The 21,622-nt window shown below is 52.2% G+C and overlaps 2 protein-coding genes and 1 non-coding gene across 3 annotated transcripts in view; 2 read left to right on the top strand and 1 right to left on the bottom strand.

Moving 5' to 3' along the window:
- LOC115391779 (integrin alpha-11-like) overlaps positions 1-8,148 on the top strand; it is a 28,323-nt gene extending 20,175 nt beyond the window's left edge. Inside the window, exons 14-31 of the mRNA XM_030096128.1 lie at positions 108-311; positions 913-1,043; positions 1,124-1,278; positions 1,642-1,659; positions 3,117-3,256; positions 3,346-3,456; positions 3,578-3,663; positions 3,743-3,947; positions 4,034-4,132; positions 4,849-4,925; positions 5,389-5,472; positions 5,609-5,693; positions 5,869-5,982; positions 6,070-6,177; positions 6,257-6,367; positions 6,440-6,535; positions 6,999-7,112; positions 7,329-8,148. Coding sequence (XP_029951988.1) covers positions 108-311; positions 913-1,043; positions 1,124-1,278; positions 1,642-1,659; positions 3,117-3,256; positions 3,346-3,456; positions 3,578-3,663; positions 3,743-3,947; positions 4,034-4,132; positions 4,849-4,925; positions 5,389-5,472; positions 5,609-5,693; positions 5,869-5,982; positions 6,070-6,177; positions 6,257-6,367; positions 6,440-6,535; positions 6,999-7,112; positions 7,329-7,406 — 2,016 coding nt within the window. The 3' untranslated portion in view covers positions 7,407-8,148. The remainder of the gene's footprint in view (positions 1-107; positions 312-912; positions 1,044-1,123; positions 1,279-1,641; positions 1,660-3,116; positions 3,257-3,345; positions 3,457-3,577; positions 3,664-3,742; positions 3,948-4,033; positions 4,133-4,848; positions 4,926-5,388; positions 5,473-5,608; positions 5,694-5,868; positions 5,983-6,069; positions 6,178-6,256; positions 6,368-6,439; positions 6,536-6,998; positions 7,113-7,328) is intronic.
- Positions 8,149-8,451: 303 nt separating this feature from the next.
- LOC115391780 (protein fem-1 homolog B-like) lies at positions 8,452-13,138 on the bottom strand. Its single transcript, XM_030096129.1, has 2 exons — positions 12,507-13,138; positions 8,452-11,571 (listed from the first exon to the last, which is right to left on the bottom strand). The coding sequence occupies exons 1-2, from the start codon at positions 12,752-12,754 to the stop codon at positions 9,936-9,938; spliced, it is 1,884 nt and encodes a 627-aa protein (XP_029951989.1). The 5' UTR covers positions 12,755-13,138; the 3' UTR covers positions 8,452-9,935.
- A 7,448-nt stretch (positions 13,139-20,586) lies between these two features.
- trnal-uag (transfer RNA leucine (anticodon UAG)) lies at positions 20,587-20,668 on the top strand. Its single transcript has one exon. It is a non-coding gene; the product is annotated as a tRNA-Leu (tRNA).
- Positions 20,669-21,622: the final 954 nt, after the last annotated feature.

Raw genomic sequence — 21,622 nt, 5'->3', positions numbered from 1 at the left:
CACAAAATCTATGCAGGACATGAATTTATCTAATATTGGCTAAAAGAACAGCTATTCCTGTAACTCGCTGAATGCTATCTGCTTGTTTTTATGGTTTCCCTCTCCAGACATCGTTCGTCCTGCAGGGGGCGCTGGAGATAACAGACCAATCTCAGAACTCCCGTCTGGGTTCTGCACTGGCTCAGATACCCGACATGAACGGGGACGGCTTCAGGGAGCTGGCGGTGGGAGCGCCGCTGGAAGATGACCACCAGGGGGCGGTCTACATATTCTTTGGCCGGGGTAAAGCTATTCAGCCACAACATAGACAGGTAGGTAGGACCTGATCAGGAAGAACGAAAAAAATAATTTAAACGTTACCATCAAATCAAGTCTGTCAGTAAAACAGTTTCCTGTCTGACATCCACCGTCTGAACCACTTCCTGGTTCGGCCCGGTGCTGACAGAGTTTTTCTTTTCCTTGTCTGGTTTTCTGTACCATTAATCATCTATGCTAGAATGAATTCTAGATAAATTAAACACTAGAATTCAAGGTCATCTCTCGGCCCCTGTAGGAATCTGGATCATCCTGATGCCTGACTGCTACGATTTCCAGGCAGTAGTGAAAGTGACAGCTGCTGTTTTCAATGTGACAGCGAAACTGGGAAAATAACGTTCTGTTGTCGGCTTTCAGATTATATCACAAATGAGATTATGTTGATGTTACCATGGCAACATATCAAACAATGTAGAAAACATACTGCTGGTGAAAGAGAGAACCTTAGCTCCTGATGTGGAAGAGAGAGGCCGATCGCCGCACTTCTCATCACTGTGTGCTGCCCTGTGTTCTCCGTTCTGCAAAGTCGTTTGTGACGATTTGTTGCCTGAGAATGCTGAGTAGTGTTGGCATTAAAGAGCGTGGCGTCCTCCACAGCGTCTGTCTGCAGCCGACGCCTCTGCAGGGCTGCAGTACTTCGGCCAGAGCGTTCACGGCGTTCTGGACGTGAACGGAGACGGGCTGGTGGACCTGGCAGTGGGAGCCCTGGGAGCTGCCGTCGTCGTCTGGTCAGTGACTCCTCATGCGGGCTTCGAATTGCTCTACACAGGAAGTCCGGTGCTCAGGTTCACTGCTCCGCCCGCTGTAGGTCGCGACCTGTGGTCTGGATTCAAGCCAACTTGACTTTTGAACCGGAGAAGGTCAACATGTTTAACAAGGACTGCCAGCGGGGAGGGAAGGAGGCCACCTGCATGTCCGCCATCGTCTGTCTGACCCTGGCCTCCAGCGCCAGGAGCACGGGTGGTGTCGGTAGGTGGAGCATGCTCCTGGATGTTTAATCTGAGCCGCACGGCTGTGATTCTGATCTTTGTCATGTGGACAGCAGGCTGGGAACGCTACGCCGACTTCTGTCTGGTTTCACGAAGATTTTATGGTTGAATTGTTTAATAACGCTCTGACTTCCTCAACCCATCATGACGGCTGTCGATGAGGCTTTGACCAAAACACCGCTGGAGATAGTTTCACTTCTGAAATGGTTTCAGAGGAATGCTGGGCCTGCTTCGGCTAAATGAAGGGGAACATGTTGAAGTGTGTACATTATAAAAGCTGTGCAGTTTCCCAGCTGTGCGTACCCAGATGTTTTGGTGGGTTTTTTCTGTGCTTCAGAACACAGAAAGTGTCGCCGTGTTTTCCTGGCTGGTAGAATCTCCTCTTATGACTTTGTAAAGCTGTGTCTGTTTAATGGCTTCCAGATTTGCGGGCTCGCTGCATGGAAACCTCAGTGAGACGCTAACCCGAGCCAGCTGCTGGTAGAGTGTGTCACTGCTCCCCTGGCACTCCCCGACTCCCCCCAGCTCCCCCCGACTCCCCCCAGCTCCCCCCGACTACCCCCAGCTCCCCCCGACTACCCCCAGCTCCCCCCGACTACCCCATCACTCCAGCCTCACACCGTCATTCCTCCTCTCCTCCTGTCTGTCAGCTCCTCTCTCACACACTCATCACCACAAACACACACTCACATGGAGTCAGAGTCCTGACGAGTGTTTGGACGGGTTAGGGTTAGGTTGGGGTCATGGTTATCGGCTTAGGGTTACATTAAGGCTACATCATTGTTAGGATATGTTTAGAGTTGGCTTTATAGGGTTAGAGTTATATTGTTTATGGTTAGGGTTATGGGATTGGGGTTAGGATAGGGTTATGGAGTTGGGGTTAGGTTTGGGTTATGGGGTTAGGTTAGTGTTGGGGTTAGGTTAGGGTTATGGAGTTGGGGTTAGGTTAGAGTTAGAGGGTTGGGGTTAGGTTAGAGTTAGAGGGTTGGGGTTAGGTTAGGGTTATGGGGTTGGGGTTAGGTTAGGGTTATGGGGTTGGGGTTAGGTTAGAGTTAGAGGGTTGGGGTTAGGTTAGGGTTATGGGGTTGGGGTTAGGTTAGGGTTATGGGGTTGGGGTTAGGTTAGAGTTAGAGGGTTGGGGTTAGGTTAGGGTTATGGGGTTGGGGTTAGGTTAGGGTTATGGGGTTGGGGTTAGGTTAGGGTTATGGGGTTAGAGGGTTGGGTCCAGGTTCCTCAGCACATCGACGGCAGCGTCAGGAACTGGCTCCATCAGGCTGTGTGTCATTGTCTGAACACACTCTGAATTCAGGCTTCGTTTCCTGCCTCCATCTCTGATGCTGCTGCCACGTCCACAGCTCCAGAGCGCCGGCATGACGGCCTTCCTGCGGACCCTGCTGCAGCGGCGGCGGATGATTTGTGCTTCCTGCTCTCAGAAGCTGGCAGCGCCTTGATGATGTTATTTGTTTGTTGTGGTTCTTTCTCTCTCGTCACTGCCGTCTCGATACAGGCAGCTGCTCTCCTCTCCGCTGCCAAATCAGATCTCATTTTACCGCCAGTACATTCCAAACAACACGCACTCTTCATTTTTATGGCGTCGTTCATGGAAATACTTACTAGGTGAAAGTTTTCCAATCCTGACGTTTCAGAAACTCTCTCAGAACCTGGAGTATTTGGACACAGCTTGTAGTGAAGGTCACGGCACTTCCTCTGGCTTCCTCGGTGGTGTTAGCGTTCCCATTGTGCTGCTCAGTGCATGCGTGAGTGTGTGTGTGTGTGAGAGAGAGAACATAACTCCCCCTGCTGGTGGCTCAGGTGTGTGGTACAGCCTGGTGCTGGACGAGAAGCGCTTCCCGCCGCGGGCGGTCCTGGACGAGCCGCACCGACAGCAGCCGCGAGCGCTGCTGCTGCAGGCCGGGGACAGCCGGTGCCAACGGCTGGGCTTCACTGTGCAGGTCAGACAGCACACACACACACACACACACACACACACACACACACACACACACACAATTCTTTAAGTGTGAAAACTTCACTTGTGCAGGACAACACGGACTATGGGCGACCCATTGCGGTTGCCATGGAGACGGGGCTGCAGAACGCAGACGGCGGACCGGTGCTGGACCCGGATTGGCCAACCAGCCTGAGGACCGAGGTGAAGTCTCGTCTGTCCTGGAGACGCTGAAGGCTGGACTCTTTGCTAGATGAAACCCGACAGCGTGGCGAACGTGAGAGGCTCTGCTGCAACGCCACGACTCTCTGCTCTCCTGCTGCAGCTCCTCTTCTGGAACGGCTGTGAGCAGGAGGACGACTGCCAGCCCGACCTGGTCCTCAGCAGCTCCGCCGACCTGCCGGACGTCCGGTCAGTCGGCGGCTCGGCGCCCGGTGTCGGTGCGGCGCTCGCTCGCTCTCACGCCGCTCGCTCGACCCTCTGCCCGCAGGACGTTCTGCGGCCCGGGAGGAACGGCGTCCGGCTCCGTCTGCAGCCGTCTGCATTCCGCTGGGGACGCGACGCACGTGGTGGAGTCCCGGCGGAGGAGGCTGATGGTGTTCTCCCGCCTGCAGAACGCGGGCGACAACGCGTACGGCCCCGCCATCCACCTCTCCTTCTCCTCCAACCTGCTCTTCTCCAGCGTCGGGGTCAAGGTGCGCAAAGCCTCCGGCGGAGTCTGACTCGGTCTGCGGTGACCCTTTGACCCCACAGGACGCCTCTCTCTGCCCCTCCCCCACAGGGCCTGTCAGACATCTACATTGAGTGTGACTCTGAAGACAGGCTGGCCGGCCAGAGGCTCTGCAACCTCAGCGTTCCCTTCATGAAGTCTGGAGCCCAGGTGGGTGAGAAGAGAACGTCACACTGTTTGAAGTTTGCTTTGCTTGAGTTCCTTTTTTTCAAAATGCAAAAAAAAAAAAATGGAAAAGCAAAATAAGAATAAAACAGTTAAATGAATAAAATAAGTACCGACATTTACTGTCTAAGTTACATATGAAGGAAAACGAGCAGGAAGCACTAAAAAAGAAAAAATATTCTGAGACTTTTTGTTTGTAATCAAGCACCTGGAAAACACAAGAATTGTAGAAAACTTGTAAAGTAAATTTAAGAAAAATCCAACTGATTTGTTTGACCATTAGTGAAAGATGTAATTGTGAAGGTCAAAGGTCAGACATGAGTTGGGTATTCAGTGGCAGTGAGGCTGCAGACGGCCGAGCAGGAGCTTGGCCTGCTGATGGAGCTGATGGAGCTGATGGAGCTGATGGAGCTGATGGAGCTGATGGAGCTGATGGAGCTGATGGAGCTGATGGAGCGTTGCTTCATTCATCCCCACCTGGGAAGCTCCAGCTGATGAGAGCGACTGACGGGAGCAGCGTTGACTCGGGTCGTGACCCCGACGAGTCTCGCTGTAAACATGGCGCCACGCTGCCAGCCCCCCAGCAACGCCAGTCTGCTGCTCAACACCCACACACCCACACACTCACACACTCACACACTCACACACACACAGCGGCTTCACCTGCAGGGCGCCTGACCCGGCTCTGCTCCTCCGTCCAGGTGGACTTCCGCCTGGAGTTTGAGTTCAGCCGCTCCGTCTTCCTGGATCACGTCCAGGTGGTGATCACAGCCAGCAGGTGAGTCCAGGAGGGACAGCCAGAACCTTCTGAATGGAAGAGGTTCAGGCGGACGCCACACGTTGACCAGCACTGCTGGAGGTTTGATGAAAGCTCTGAGGCAGACTGGAGAGATCTGAACCGACGCAGCAGATTCAGTCTGGATCCGTCTGATGGATCCAGACTGAATCTGCTGCGTTAAGAGAACCAGACTGCCTGAGCTCACCTCCTGCAGTGGGAAGCAGCTCCCTGAAGAAAGCAGCACACACGGCTGTGCCTTGCTCATGGGGCAGGGCGAAGGGGAGTTTGAAGGAAGCGCCCCCTGCTGGAGCGCCCCTGCTATTAGGCTGAGAGCGAACTGCAGAGCAAACATCTGCCGAACAGCTGGACATCAGGGTGCAGTTAGGAAGGTAACACACACCACCGTCCCTGAAGCTTACACACTGTGTGTGTGTGTGTGTGTGTGTGTGTGTGTGTGTATCAGTCAAGGACAGGAGAAATACCTGGATGACAACACCAACGATCTCTTCCTCCCTTTGAAATATCAGGCTGATCTGCTCTTCAACAGGTGACACACACACACACACACACACACACACACACACACACACAGGCGTTGTGCTGTAACATGTGACCTTCATCAGTAAACCTGCTGCTGCTCTGTTCTTCCTGTGAATGTTGGGACCTGGCTCTCCGGCGGCCAGAGGCTCGGGGCCCCCCGGGTTCCGGATCAGTCCGGACATGGAGGAGTCAGACGCCGGCTCCACCAGCTTCAGCCTCACCTACTCTGTGAGTTCAACACACACCGTTTCCACACACGCTCCCAGACGTCCAGACAGGAAACAGAAATACCGAAACCCTCCCGGGCAGGGCGGAGGGAGCATCATGCTGCCGGGCTGCGCCGCCGGACCCGGGTCCACACCGGAGCCTCAGAACCTCAGACCGTCCTCTGTGCTGTGAGCAGGTCCTGAACCTGGGCATGTGGCCGGTGCAGGACATCCGGTTCCGGGCGGACATCAGCGCGGTGACGAGGAGGGGGAACCAGCTGGTGAACATCACCGACTTCAGCCTGCAGCAGGTGGACGCTCCGCTCCCAGCATGCATCTGTGGTATTGCTCACATGGCCACTGGCAGGCGCTGATGCTAACACAGGGTGGTCTTCCAGGGCAGGCCGGGCGTCTCCGGTCAGGAGGGGGCGGCCCACTGCGTCCTGCCTGCCTGGGACCCGCCGGGCACCGTCTCTCCGGAGGACCTGTCCCTCCTGCCTCAGCTGGTGAGACCGGGCGAGCGCCGCCGTCCCGCCGCCGTCCCCGCCGCCGTCCCGGGACTCAGCGTCTCCTCTCTGTGTGCAGAACCACAGCAACAGCGGCGCCGTGGCCCTGCAGTGCAGCATGAGCCTCCCCCCGGGAGCCGAGGTGGTGCTGGCGGTGCGAGGAAGACTGCTGCTGCGCGCTCTGATGGCCGTGAGTCCGGACCCCCACGGGACCCGTCCCGCCGTCTAACCCGAAGACCCACGTCTCTCCGCCTCCCCCCAGGTCAGCTTCAGGTCTCTGGAGCTCCTGACCGCCGCCTCCATCCAGCTGGAGCCGTCCAGCCCCGCCTTCCTGCAGGAGGAGCGGCCCGTGTGGGAGGTGAGGCTCCGACCCACACCGGAGGGGGCGGGAACCAGAGCTTTAGCACCGCACCAGGTGGAGCAGAGTAGGACCAGCACAGAGGAGGGGGGTGGAGGAACACAGGCAGCTCAGCAGGGTCTGGGAGGTCCTGCACCGGACAGAGAGGACCTCTGGAGTGTGGAGGGGGGGACGGTCCAGAGAGGGGGAGGGGGAGGGTCCACAGGGTCTAGAGGGAGGATCCAGGAGGAGGGTCCAGATCCCACCGTGGTGCTGCAGCTGAGTGACCTCTGGGTTAGACCTGCAGGACCCCCAGGATCGAGCCTGGAGCTGGAAAACCTGCTTCTGGTCCACTTGACCTGCTGAGATCCAGAGAGACGTTCACTTTCAGTTTCAGCACGGAGACTGGATCCGCTGGCAGCAGATCAGTGTCGTGTGATCATACTGGATCCGCTCTGCAGTATCTGGTCTCCTGTGACTGCAGATCGTCCTGGTCCTGACCAAGGAGGAGGACCACCCTGTTCCCATGGGGATCATAGCAGGGAGCTCAGTGGGAGGCCTGGTCCTACTGGGCCTCCTGGTCCTGCCTCTGTGGAAGGTACACACACACACACACACACACACACACACACACACACACACACACACACGAGGGACTGGAGCTCGGTCTCTGGTCAGAGTTAGACGTTAACTGAAGTGACGGTACGTGCCGCCGGTGGCCACTAGAGGCCAGTGTTCCTGTGAGGAAGCTGTGGTGAGGCTGATCACTCCGGGGCCTCACGCCTCCGTCCACGTCTTCACTCTCTTCTCTCAGTTCGGCTTCTTCAACCGGCGGCGGAGAGAGGCAGCGGACGGCCCGGCGGCCAATGGGAAGCCAGTGCAGCAGTCGTAGTGGGAGGAGCCTGTCCGGGGAGCCCCTCGGCATGATGATGCCTCCACCGTGTCCCGTATATCCTGATCATGTGACCTCAGTGGGGCGGAGCTCTGAGCTCTGAGACTGAAGTGGAACTGGACGGGTTCTGATGAAGGGAAAACGTCTGAGGTTCTGTTCTTCTGAATCAGCGCCTCAGTTCTAGATCTCACCTGTTCATGTGTCTCGACGTTCAAAGGTTATTTTTCTGAATTCAGGACCGAGTCAGATTTTTGTTTTTGTTCAATTCATCTTGGAAATCTGAAGGTGACGTCCATCTCTCCTTTTTTCACTTTTTTTAAATCTAGAATTCAGATTATTCAGAGTGTTTCTCAGAGTGTTGGGACGGACAGAAGATCTGCAGCTCAGAGCTCACAGCTGTTTCCTGCTTTGATTGTATTTTTTATTTAAATTAAGAAAAAGAAAAAAACATTTCTAAGGGAAACCAACTCCAGGAATATCTGGCTTAATGCTGTTCAGATTAAAAACCTTATTTTTATAACTCTTAAATCAAAATGCACATCTACACATGGTTTTTACTGTTTCTGAAGTCCATCAAACTGAGTTATGAAGCTATTATCACAGTTCGGCCCACCGTCAGTACTATCAGGGTCCTCCACTGGGCCTCAGGCCACGCTTTGGGAAGCTGCACAGCAGTGAATCTCCTTCTTCCAGAACCTTCAAAGGAACATATGGCGCCCCCTGGTGGCACCAGGCGTTATGAGGAGGACAGGGTTCCCGCTGAAGAGGACTGTAAATACCGCTCAATAAGACCTGGTGTGTTTTTTTTTGCAAACTTTATAACTGAAGCACTTTGTCGTCTGAAGTCAGACTGGATGTTTCTGTAAATATCAGCGTGTAAACGAGAGGATGAGGCCTTCCTGCTTCTACTGACGGCTGACAATAAAGAGCGGCGCTGTTCTCCGACTGGCTCGTGTTCCAGGCCGTTCTTCTCTCTCTCTCTCTCTCTCTCTCACACACACACGCACACACCTGGTCCCGGCTCGGAGTGACGACAAGACGCCGCTGGCGGTTTGCAGGCAGGAGGCCTTTATTGTGGCGGGGCTCACTCTGCAGGTAAGGTACAAACCCTCGGACGCGTCGCCGCCGTTCCCGGAACACGGAGAACCAGCTGTCACACTCAAAACAAACTTCCAGAAAACAGAACCCAAGAAGAAGAAGGAGGAGGAGGAGGAGGGGGAGGGGGGAGCAGCAGTCTGAGACGCCAGGTCAAAGGTCAATCATCAGAACACAAGAGATAAATACATTCAAAAATACAATCTGGTGGAGTAGCCGAGCACCTGGCGGCCTGGAGACTGGAGTGAAGGTGAACGGCTTCAGCTGAACCCCCGTCACCGCCTCGGAAACAGCGCCATCACAACATGAGGCCCAAATGAAGAGAGAAAAACAGTTTGCATATCTGTAGTGTTTCTACTGAACTCCTGATGAAGGTCACCCTGAAGGTCGTCTATGGCCGCAGTGACCTTCCTCAGAGAGCTTCTCACTCTGGAGGTTCTGGTCTGAAATAAATAGAAGGAGCGGGACGCGTTCCGACGAAAATAACTCATGAAAGGTAGAGACAGCGAGCCGTCCAGCCGTCCTGGAAGCTCCGGGTAACGCCGCAGCTGGCCACCGGGAGCAGCGGCGCGTCGGCCCGCAGAGGGGTGTCAAACATACGGCCCAGGGGAATTAAACAGGCCGCATGGAGGCTGAGCTGGAGGCCGCTGCTGCTCCCGGGCCGTGTGAGGCCTGCTGAGGGGAAGCCAGCGAGCTGAATGGATCACAGATAAAACAAAGGATCACAATGTGAGGAGCAGAGACGTGCAAAACCATTCCAACTCTGTTAAAAGCACTTTTTGAAAGTGGCACGAAGAGCTTGTTCGGACGAGAGGAAGGAATCAAGAAAAGAATTAAAAAAACAAAACGAGCCCCGAGCTAAAGATCTGAAACCCTGCAGAGGAATGTTTCCACATTAAAAGCTCCCACCCTCTTCTTCCTCCTCAGGACAGCTTTCTGCCACATCAGGCCGGTTCAATCCGCCTTCATGCCGGTTTCACTTCTTTTACAGTTTTCATACAAAACACTGGAGAATCTCCCCAAAAATATTGAGTCCAAGAAACAAAGACTTTTCTCTGGCGGCTTCAGGTTTAGTTATTGCTGATAAAAGTGGAGCAACAAGTGAGAAAAACCTTTAAATGTAAAAGAATAAAGGTTTGATGAGCCTGAAGACAGACTGGTGTGTTCAACATGAGGCTCAGGCCCCTCTGAGGACTCCAGGACTCTCAGTGAGACTAAAAGAAAAAGAAATGAAACCGACAGTGAAGCTTTGAACTGACCTGCTGTCTGAGAGCATGAGAGCGGCGGCGGCGGCGGCTGGACTGGGGATAAGGCGGGTGGGCGGGGCCGAGCACGCCTGCTGCACAGCGCCGCTTTTCTGTTTTATAGAAAAGTTCAAAAACGCCACCGCCAGCACCACGGGGACCGGTTAGAAAACTAAAAGGCCGGCGGGCCTCAGTGGAACTCCACGAACTCCTCCAGAGTCTTGGGGATCTGGTTGCGGTAGGTGATCTGGTGCTGGCGCACGGCGCGCGCCGCCAGGCACTTCAGGCTCATCTTCATCTGCGTCTTGAGCAGGATCTCCGACACGCCCGTGGTGCTCTTGTCCAGCGGCGTCTTCTTCTGCTTGTTGGTCATGTCGGTGTGCGCGCCGGCCTCCACCAGGCTGATGATGATGGCGTGCAGCGTGAGGAAGTCGCTGATGGGCCGGTTGTACTGCACGATGACGTGCAGCGGCGTGTTGCCCTCGTGGTCCACGGCGTTGACCCGGGCGCCGCAGTCCAGCAGCAGCTTGGTGACCTGCGCGTTGGGGAAGCTGCACACGTCGTTGGTGTGGAAGTCGTCGACGGGCGTGGCGGAGCTGATGGCCAGGTGCAGCAGCGAGCAGCCGTCGCGCGAGCGCGGGTCCAGCTGGATCAGGTCGTACACGTGCTTGTTGATGGCGGCGCGCTCCTTGTCGCCGCAGGCGGTCTTGGTGGAGATGCAGGCCAGGTAGAGGAAGGTGAAGATGTTGGACTCGTAGTTGTCCAGCGCCTGCGGCAGCTCGGCCTCGCCGGCGGCGTCCACCCGCGCCACGCTGCGCCGGATCTCCAGCACGCTGCAGCCCAGCACCTGCTCCACGGCGCGCGCCGACACCGGCTCCTTCAGGTGCACCATCTGCGAGAAGACCTGGGCGAAGCGCAGCAGGTCCTTGTGCGTGTTGCGGTTGCCCTTCTGCCGCAGGCGCAGCGCGTGCAGCCACAGCTTGATGCACTGCTCGAACTCCATGTTGTCGGCGTACACGGCGCCGCGGTAGATGATGGGGTGCGACACGTCGATGTTGTCCGAGCCCAGGATGCGCTCGCGGATCATCAGGCCCTCCATGTGCAGGGCGTCCCGGTCGGCCCGGATGGCCTCCAGCTCCCGCGGCGTCCGGCACTCGCCGCGCCCGCCGTACGCCTCCACGGGGGGCGGCAGCTCCTTGGCGATGACGGCGTCCGGGTCGCGGTGGCGCTCCGCCATGGCCATGTGCAGGTACTGGAACGTCTTCTGGATGTCGTAGTTCTCCCGGTCGTTGGCGAAGGAGGCGCCCAGCAGCTCCAGGGCCTCGATGCGGCTGCGGGCGTCGCAGTCGGCGTGCGCCAGCAGCAGCTCCACCACGTCGGCCTTGCAGCTCTCGGCCGCCACCTTGAGCGGCGTCATGCCGTGTCCGTTCACCACCATGGCCGCCTGGCGGCACATCAGCTCCTTGACGATCTCCAGGTGGCCGGCCTCGGCCGCGAAGTGCAGCGCGGTGGCGCCGCAGTGCGCCTTGGCGTTGGGGTAGGCGCCCTGCTCCAGCAGGAACCGGACCACGTCCGCGTGGCCCTTGTAGGCGGCGATCATCAGGCAGGTGTTGTTGAACTTGTTGGTGATGCTGATGTCGGCCCGGTGCTCCACCAGGTAGCGCACGATGTCCAGGCGCCCGTCGAAGCAGGCGGCCCGCAGCGGGGTGGAGTTGGTGATGGTGGTGTGGTTGACATTGGCGTGGTGGCTCACCAGGAGGCGCACCACCTCGAAGTGTCCGGCTCCGGCCGCGCACCACAGCGCCGTGGCCCCGTCGATGACGTACCTGCAACACAGGGCAGGGCTCAGCGCCGGGTCGCAAGAGTCAAGAAACAAATCCACCTGTGGTTGAACTGGACTGTCTCATGTTGTATATACGTGTGAAACGGCTCGAGATGTGCTGCAAACGAATTGCCCTATGGGACCAATAAAGTTTTCTGAATCTGAATCTGGAATCCTCCTACGGCTCTGCTCCTGACAGGACAACACCTGCAGCGCCTCCATGTTTCCTCTACGACTGGCTGAAACAGACTGAAGCTCTGAGACTCACCGAGGAGCAGGACGAGAAACGACTATATATTCAAATGTGAAAACTTCTCAGAGAAATGTGATTTCAGACAAAAATATGATCTGATATGTCTGAAAATGTTCGCCGAGCAGGAATAAAAGTCTAAAACATGATAGAGTAACAATGCTTAATGTGGCAGTTTTAGAGTCATAACTACAGTAAGAAAACGGTTTGGATTTTCATTTTCAAATAAGACTGCTCTTCTTGTTGCCCCCAAAATGACCTCAGCTACACACATCTACCCCGGAGGCAGGTGTCTGGGGCAACAGGCTGCCTTTAGGGGCAACAGGCTGCCTTTAGGGGCAACAGGCTGCCTTTAGGGGCAACAGGCGGGGCAACAGGCCGCCATCCACCATGAAGCAGCTCCAGCCTGACATGCTGCTCCTGCACTGGTCAGGTCGTTCAGCAGAAGACGGGCTGAATCTCTGATGCTGTTCAGTGTAAAACTGTCTATAAATACTGGCACGAGCTCCGGTGTCACGGCAGTGAGCATCAGCAGGGGTCTGATCGACCCTATCTGAGGAGTGTGTGTGTGTGTGTGTGTGTGTGTGTGTGTGTGTGTGTGTGTGTGTGTGTGAGTAACAACACGTGCTTCCTGACGCCTCACTCTGCTGTCAAGAAGGTGAACCCAGTGACCCGGGACAGGGACGTACCCATCGAACCGGACCGTGCCCGTCTGCTCGGTGTCCACCCGGTAGTGGTCCAGGAGCAGCCGGACCACCTTGTCGTGTCCGTTCCGCGCCGCGATGATGAGCGGGGTGGACCTCTGGCCGGCCAGCTGGGTCACGTAGCTGAGCAGGTAGCGGGTCTCCGCCTCGGAGTGGTTGAGCAGCAGGGCGGCCAGGGTCAGGACTCGGCCCTCGCTGGCCGCCTTGTACACGTAGCCGGCCAGAGACTCCATGTGAGCCCGACGGGCAGCCAGGACCTCCGCTTTCTTTGTCCTCTCCGCCGAAGCGAACCGCCTCCCATTAAAGTGTCCGGACCGGCCGCCGCGATCACATGAAAAAATGCGTCTTCTTCCCCCCGGCCGCGGCTGAAATGTGGCGGTCCAACGTCCGCCTGCGAGCCTCCGGTGCTCCCGGTCCTCCTCCGAGCCCCCGGGTCTCCGTCCAGCCGGGTAGCTAGCCCGCTAAACACACCGAGCGGGTCCCTCGCGGGGCTGCCCGGATAAAACCCGACCACCGGGTCACCGTGAGAGCGAAAACCGTAAAAATCCGCTCCGAAAAACACCAAGAGAAGTCCGAAGATTCCCGAAACAACGGCGGATTTTCACCTTCCGACCGGAAGTCCCTGTTCAACGGGAAAACATGTCCGACTGGAACTTCAGTCCGCACGGGAACGTTCCGCCCGAGTGTTTGTTCAGAGAGCAGGAATATTGACAGCAGTATTTTTTATCTATATGTATGGATAATTCTAATGATATCATTCTGTAACCAAACACACAAATCCAGATCCGTCAAAACAATTAATCTATCTGTCTCTGACATTCAATTCACAAGAGGTAAAATCCCCGGTTTTCAATCCCAAATGGACTAATATAATAATAATACTAATAATACTAATAATGCTACTACTAATGATAATAATAACAACAACAACAACAACAACAACAACAACAACAACAACAACAACAACAACAACAACAATAATAATAATACAAAAAAGTCAATTTGTTTCAAAATATCCAGCTTTAACAAATCCTCAATGTGCCTCTTCATTTTATCATCACAAGACAATGATTCATGCTATCCAGCTTTTCATACAGTGAGCTGTTCCTCCCACTTGTCTTATCCAGGACAGTGAATTTGGGATTTTTCTTCAGTTCTTCTAAAAAGCAGAACTTTTGCTTTGGTATTTTTCCTGCAGATATCCAGTCAATGCTACTCCAAAGTCTGCAGGCTCTGTCAGCAGATCACTTCACAAGCATCAAAGTCATATCGAGATACATGCACACTATATTTAAATTTGTGTGAATAGACTTTCATATTTAACAGAGTTTAAACTTTGAACTCAGCTGCCATTTAAATATCAGCTTCCCCAATGTAATTTAATTCATATTAACTTTAAATCATTCAGTTAGCGAGTAAAGGGAACATAACTCTTCAGGCTTTGATATTTCTGCAGTGTGTGTGAGATACAGGGTAAAAATGTCATTTTATCTCACTGACAGTGACAACATACCCTTTGAAATGTATGATTTTCTCTCTAACGCGCTTCATCGTTTGCTCTTGCAGCTTTTCAGTGATGAAATTCTGGTTCGTGATTTTCATTTGGTTTAGAAGTGAGTTCAGTCCTGGTGGACAGCTGCTGGCTGTGTTTTAGAAATATGGGCATGAGGTACTGACATTGATAAAGGAAGGTGTTTGACTGGCAGCCGGTCCAGACCCTGGTGTTGCGTCTCAGCGTCGGCCCGGCCTCCTCACTGAACCCTGTTCATAACATCTGCTCGTGAGATGAAGATGAAGTTGTAACAGACAGCAGCTGCTTAGCGGCCAGATGAATCGACGCCTCTCATACCTTCACTGGAGTGTAAGAACTGAAACCAGATCAGTGCTTCCTAATGAAATGAAATCCAAAGAGGGAAGTTCCTGTCTGGAGGAGATCGAGTAGTGGTGCTTCGCCAGAGTCAAAACAAACCATCTTTGCCCTCCATCATGTTCTGGTATCCTTCTGATCCCAGAACCTCCAGGAGTCTTCAGCAGGACGAGACAAGGCGTGTTCTCCATGGTCTCATCAAACACCTGAGCCATAGTCCATTCAGTTTAACGTCATGTTTCTATAAAGCTAACCCATCAGGGTGAACATTTCTTATCCCAGCATGCACAGTACAGCACTCAGTCCCACTGGCCACATAAATGTTGTGTTTAGTGCGGATAGAATTTTTAATGATGTCTATAACCAACAGCGAAGGACTTGTTATCTTTTGGCTTTCAAAAGCTGAGTCTGATGAGTCGAAAAACACCAACAGAAAGGATTTTGTCTTCTTTAAACCTGTATTTTTAACTGAAATTCTGCCTTTTCCTGACTTTGTCTGCACATCATGAGCATGGCCGCCCGTATAACCACATGAGCTGCTGTCCCGGAGGCCTCGGAACGGCTCCTGCTCCAGTAAGCTGGAGGTGTGGCTGCATCGTTCTGCTCCTTACTGTCAGGCGCGGGTCAGTCATTCTCCACCTGCAGACACACGCACACACACGCACGCACACGCACACACACACACACACACACACACACACACACACACACACACACACACACACACACACACACACACACACACACACACTCAAACAACTGATTCAAGCCCTTTTGGAGTTGACACATTGACATTTTGTTTTCCTAATTAAATCATATTAATCTGAATATGTTCCATGATGTGACCTGACAGTAATTCATTGGAATTCCCTGTACCAGAATGAATATGTCTGAACAGGGGTTTTGTAGAATTGTGGCCATAATGATGGTAATGCCACAGTGCATCATGGGAGTTTGGGAGGATATTTAAAAGATTGACCATTGTTTTTGTGGTTTATTTCGATGTCCTGATGTTGACAGAGTTATTGGAAGTTGTGTTTTCTTGTGTTCTTGTTGTTCAGTTAATCTAAATAGTTTGGTTATTTTTCATGTCAGACCTGGAACGAGGAGTGTTTACAGTTTTTGCCTGTTGCTTGAACACGTTTTGCAAAACTTGGCTCATTGTGTCAAAACTCTACAAACAAGCAAATGAGACACAACACTGGGAAATAAACCATTCACATCTGTGTCAGACTGAAACTCTGCTATCAAAATCTAACAATCCTTTGTCAAAATGTCACTCTGATGACAAAATGATCCCCACTTGCATCTTATGAAGCACTTTCAGATCAGCAGCAACACACTAGTCTACTTTATATAAAACACTGCAGTCTTTTTATTCAGTTCCACAGAAGGCACGTTTTCACAACAACCAAAACATGAAATACTCAATCCAAAATCATTACATTGCAGTAGAGCATTTTACAGTACAGTAAATTCAGTTAAAGCAAAAATAAAACAAAAAATACACTGTCAACACAGAAAAGCACAGTTGTGTGTGGGCTTACAGTTTTTTTTCGATTACTAAACACAAAAAGCAAAAATTTGGCACAATTTTCACAATTTCACCCATTCTGTCCTGTAAATGTGAAGGACAGCAGCAGTCAGCTGTACTTATTCATGTGGAAGTTCCTTCACCCTGACACTGTTCCTCTCAGACGGGAGCCTGTACAGTCGCTTCATGGTCGTGTTGTGCTTTACCCAGATGCGTCCGGCAGCGGAAACGCTTCTTCGGTCTGTGTTGTTGAATACGTGCCGGTCTGCAGGGATGTGTTGCTGCAGCTGGTGCAGACGGATTGCACTGTTTGCTCTGACTGGGTTCACTATGGACAGGTCCTGCTGTTGGGTGGACAGACACTGGCACCCCCCCAGGAGGTCTTCTAGCCATTCTGTAGAAAAATGCAACCACAAATAGTTACTGTCTGCTTCTTTTTTACAGTACTGTCCATACTGTACTGAACTGTATTTACCATCCACAGTACTGAAACACCTCCACACGTTGTCACCGCATGTTTCACAAAGCAGCCACTTTAGTTTGAAAGAGAGCGTTAGCCCCCCTGCAGTGCAGCACATGTGACACGGTAAGGTGATACGGTACAGTACTGTAAATACTCTAGTTACAGTCTGCGTAGAGAGTTGAAGACATACCTGTTGTCCAGTCGGAATGTCCTGATGATGGATGAAAGTGTGAAACGGCTCAGATCAGGCTGGACTCTCTGCCAGCTTCCCTCACAGTCAGACCATGTCTAGGACCTGGTCCACCAGCGCTGCTCTTGTGTCATTGGAAGTAATGTCCCTCGCTCGGCCTCTTCGACCACGTCCTCCTCTCTCTCTCTGTCTTCCTCTTCCTCTGCCTCTCGCTCTCCCTGCCTCCATGCTTGCAAGGTTCTCCATAACGGAGGCCTTTTTGTATCTGGCTGATTAGTGTTCAGTTTTTCAAGTAACTGTTTTCAGGCACACGCCTCAGTATTTTCAATTAGGAGATGTGTGTTGTATTTGGAATAGATGTGTTTTCCCAATGGTACCTTGAGATTTCAGTTTTGAATGAAATCAAACGTATGAAATAGTGTGTAGTGTGCAGGAGCGAGTGTGTTGCAGAATTGCAGCTGAAGTGCAAAGCAGCACTTTTGTTTAGGTTGTGGTTACACTTTGTTTAATATGTTTCCATATTAATAATGCATTGGTTTTATATAGCTCTTTTCAGGACACTCAAAGACGCTATTCATTCACACCATACTGGGTGGTGGTGAGCTGCTGCTGTAGCCACAGCTGTCCTGGGGCAGACTGATGGAAGCAAGGCTGCCAGTCTGCACCATCGGCCCCTCCAACCATTCACTCTCACAACTTTCATACTAGGCATCGTGGGTGAAATGTCTTCCCCAAGGACACAACGACAGTTTTACGCCTGCGGGAGCGGGGATCGAACTGCCAACCTTCCGGTTATAAGACAACCTGCGTTACCAACTGAGCTACTGCCGACCCGTATTGTTCAAGCAATGGGTAAAAACTGTAATGTGGTGCTGCTACTGCTCCCACTGTAAAGATGATATCATTAAAGTTTCCTTTTGCTACTGGGTGTCCACAGACTAACTGTACTGCATAGGAGTTTGGCAGTATTGTATTAACAATTAATTACTTCATTACAATTCAACCAGAACCAACCATTTTAACTGCTTTGAGGAGACCTTCTTATTTTACCTATTTGACAATAAATGAGTACAACTAACTCGATTAGTTTGGTTGACACTGGATAGTTCAGTTATGGTTGGATCTAAAGGACCAAAACAGGCAGGACAATCGCAAATATATTGAAATGTATAGATGTGCTTGATTTGAGTTGGGGCCACATATATTTTTTTGGATGGAAATCCAGCCCACTTTTTAATTGTATTCATCCAATGAGTTGGGTTTTTTTTTTTTTTTTTTTTGAGTGTAGCAGCCAGTAATTTTCCAGTATTATTTTCATTCAGAACTAAAAAGCTGCCGTTTGTCTCTGGGTGGCATCAGGAAGACCATCAAAACCTTTAGTTATGCTCATATTTACTCAGAAACCTCGGTTTGATCAACTTTAGCAGGGTTATTGTCTTTTCACTGGTTTCCAAGAAGAAAGCTCTGATAGTTTTTAGAATTTTAATGATTAACGGTGCTTGAACTCGGTGTGACTTTACTTTCCAGCATGCAGTGTTTCATTAGACTTTTTCGATGGCCTCTGTGAAGGGTTTCATCTTCATTACAGCAAGACGGTTGGCTGTTCAGAGCTAATTATTGGCTTGCTAAAGAGGTTTTGTGGTGTTTTATTCTGCATCCTGTGGAAGTGATCCAGGCAGCTGATGTGCTTGTTAAAAGACACTTCACTATTACCTTTCTTGTAGTTTTGGAAGGTACATGTGAAGGTGTAAACTGTGCTTGGTTAAATTGTAACGTCTGAAGCAGCAGAGCATGTACTTCCTCCTGTCTCCACTAGAGGGCACCACAAGCTACAGCTGTGGTGATGGGAGCGGCTGTTTGGTTGCATGCTGGGACACACACCTGTTATTTTATGAGCCGCTGCTTGGACCAGAGTGAAATGTTCCTTAGAGTCTGACATTTATTTATCTTCATAATTTATTCTTCATCAACTTTACAACCAGGATGGAGGCGCAGCGATTCGCACTCTTGCCACACAGCCAGAAGCTCCTGGGTTCAAATATCGGCCGGGGGCCTGGGGCCCGGGGCCCGTGGCCTGGGGGCCTGGGGGCCCGGGGGCCTGGGGCCCGGGGCCCGGGGCCCGTGGCCTGGGGGCCTGGGGGCCTGGGGCCTGGGGGCCTGGGGGCCCGGGGCCCGGGGGCCTGGGGGCCTGGGGGCCTGGGGGCCTGGGGGCCTGTGGCCTGGGGCCCGGGGCCTGGGGCCTGGGGGCCTGGGGGCCTTTCTGTGTGGAGTTTGCATGTTCTCCCTGTGTGTGTGTGGGTTCCCTCCAGGTACTCCAGCTTCCTCTCACGGTCCAAAAACAGGCCAGTCAGATTAACTGGAGACCTGAAATCCCCCCAGGTGTGAATGTGAGAGTGGATGGCTGTCTGTGTGTTGGTCCAGTGACAGGTTGGACCCTGCTGTTACGCTCCCCCCTGAAAAGGACAAGCAGCTTGGGAAATGAATGATTGAACTACACTACCCGCTTAGTGGGAGCAGTCTGAAGCATGAACTCCTCTGTGCTTTTGGTTCTTCTGCTTGTGACTGGATCAGGATGCTGCAGACTCCTCAGACTCCTCCCCCTGAGGAGTCCACCGTCCCTCCAGGAGGCTCAGTCGCTCGGGGGTCACTTAAAACTGCAATGAGAGAAACAGAATAGTGCGAGTGCTCAAGCCAATGAACGGTTGAATGAAACCTTTTTTTGCAGAGTGTCAGTCACTGACCCTGTTCAGGGAAAGCCAAGCTCAATGAATGGGAGGTTTGAAATTTTGGGGAGTGAAGATGGATGAGCATGATGCTTCAGTCTCAGTGCTGATTGCTCTTCTTTCTTCATGCCATGGATAACCTCAGATCAGCGTGGTGAGCAGACAGTCAGGTGTGTCCTGTTTTGAAACAGCACAGCAACACGCAGAAGTGATTCAGCTGTTCTCCTCTGAGTCAGCTTGAAGGTCTGTTCACTTGCAGTGGTGGGATTTGAACCAACACCTCCTGAGAGACTGGCGCCTTAATGCAGTGCCTCCGACTGCTCAGCCACACTACCTGCGAGCTAAGCGTCAATGTTCATCAAGCTGGAAGCGGCAGCTGGCCATGGCTGCAGAACACTGATCCCTCTGATCAATACCTCTACACTAATTATTATTATTGTTCCAGCACGACAAAGCTGAGATTTCCATTGATGACAATCATCACCCCACTCTGTTTGCTTGAGCAGGAGCTGTGGAGAATCTCCCCAACCAGCCTGTTTTAAATGTCAGCCCCCATGATGTGTGACTCCTGAATAAATACCATATCTGTACTTTTGTATTTCAAATTAGTCGGAATCCTCCTCCTTTCAGTTTGGCTCCTAAAATCCATTTATATTCCATGATACTATTGATGTACCAGCTGGCCATATTTTGCAATGTTGTAAAAGTCCTGTGATTGTGACTGTCCAGGGGGCCGAGGGGGACGTCTCCACCCGCTGGAGGCAGAGGAGACTCCCTGCAGAGAGAGGCGGCTGTGTCTGAGCCAAAATAATCTGATCAGCCATCAGATTATCACGACATGGCAGAAGTGCATAGGCATCAGAATGCCCGATATCTGAGCCGATAATCGCTTTAAAACGCATGTAATGGGAAGAAATAGATTCTAATTTTCTAAAGCGTATTTACATGCGTGTTACAGCGTAATCACATGCAGTGTAATCACATGCAGTGTAATCACATGCAGTGTAATCACATGCGTGCTACAGCGCTACATGCAGTGTAATTCCATGCATGTCACAGTGTAATTGCATGTGTGTTACAGCCCATATATCATAAACTTTTTTACTTTGCGTAAACCTGTGTATTAGAGAAATAGTAATCTTTACTTTCTTCACCACCTTGAATTTATTCCGTGTTCCATGTGAGCACACACTTCTTGGTCCCCGTTCCAGGAAAGACAACTCCCTGTTGGTTCTTGCTGTGAGGCTGCCACGTCCTGGTTGATGAGCATGGAGGTCTCGCTCAGACAGGTAGTGTGGCCGAGCGGTCCAAGGCGCTGGATTTAGGCTCCAGTCTCTCAGGAGGCGTGGGTTCAAATCCCACCACTGCCAGTAGGTGGTCTTACACTGATCAAATGAGTCAACATTTAAAGTTCTGGTGTGTTCAAGCCAACCACAGCCAGGTGGAACTAAAGCTGTGTTTCTATCACCTCAAGAGTTCAGCAGAATCTAAATACTGTAATAAAAGTTGTCGATCAAAAAGTCTTGACTCTCTTGTGAGGTGGCCTCCTTTAAAACCCGACTCAGATGAGATCAGCTGGAACATCACAATTACCAAATGACTTCTGCATGTTTCCTCCCTGTTTCAGACAGGGCACCTTTCATGTGTGAGGTGAATGTGGAGACCACTACACCAGAGAAGCTGGTGGCGTGTTTCCACCTCCCCTACTCTCCTCCACTCGACTCGGCTCTACCCCGCTCCTGGGCGTTTCCATCAGCCTGCTTTAGCGCAACATGGGAAGGTTTTCCAGCCCAGAGTCGCGCAGACGCTAAAGGAGAAAGAGAAGAGCAACATACAACTTTGTAACATAATACAACTAACGTCCACAACCATTACTGAAGCTAATGCTATCACTGACTGTACGGCTTGAAGGACTCTTCACAAATAAAGCAATTTAAAGCACAAACTTGTGTTAATAACTGCAGCTACAGAGTGGTAACCAACCCGGAGCCGTCGTCTCCTCTCCGGCTTGATTCCGCTGCAGGGCCTCCCAGACTCTTCCCTACCTTTCTTTCACTTTATTTCTCGCTGTTTGTAACATTTCATGACTCTCTTCTTACAAAGAAAAGTGACAAAACAGCAGCAAGAAACATGATGGCCTGTGTCTTCTCCGCTAAGTGGCGGAATGTTTACCGTCTGATTCAGGGCCGGCCCGGGCTTCAGAGGTGCCCTAGGCGAACCCGAGACGAGCGCCCCTTGGGAGCGTGTGTTTCGAGCGGTCCCGACATTTGTTGAAAGGGGGGGGGGGGGGGGGGGGGGGGGGGGGGGGGGGGGGGGGGGGGGGG

This window comes from Salarias fasciatus, chromosome 7 (assembly GCF_902148845.1).
Source record: "Salarias fasciatus chromosome 7, fSalaFa1.1, whole genome shotgun sequence".
NCBI lineage: Eukaryota > Metazoa > Chordata > Actinopteri > Blenniiformes > Blenniidae > Salarias > Salarias fasciatus.
Note: the sequence above shows the minus strand (reverse complement) of the source record. Positions and strands in the feature narration are given on the sequence as shown.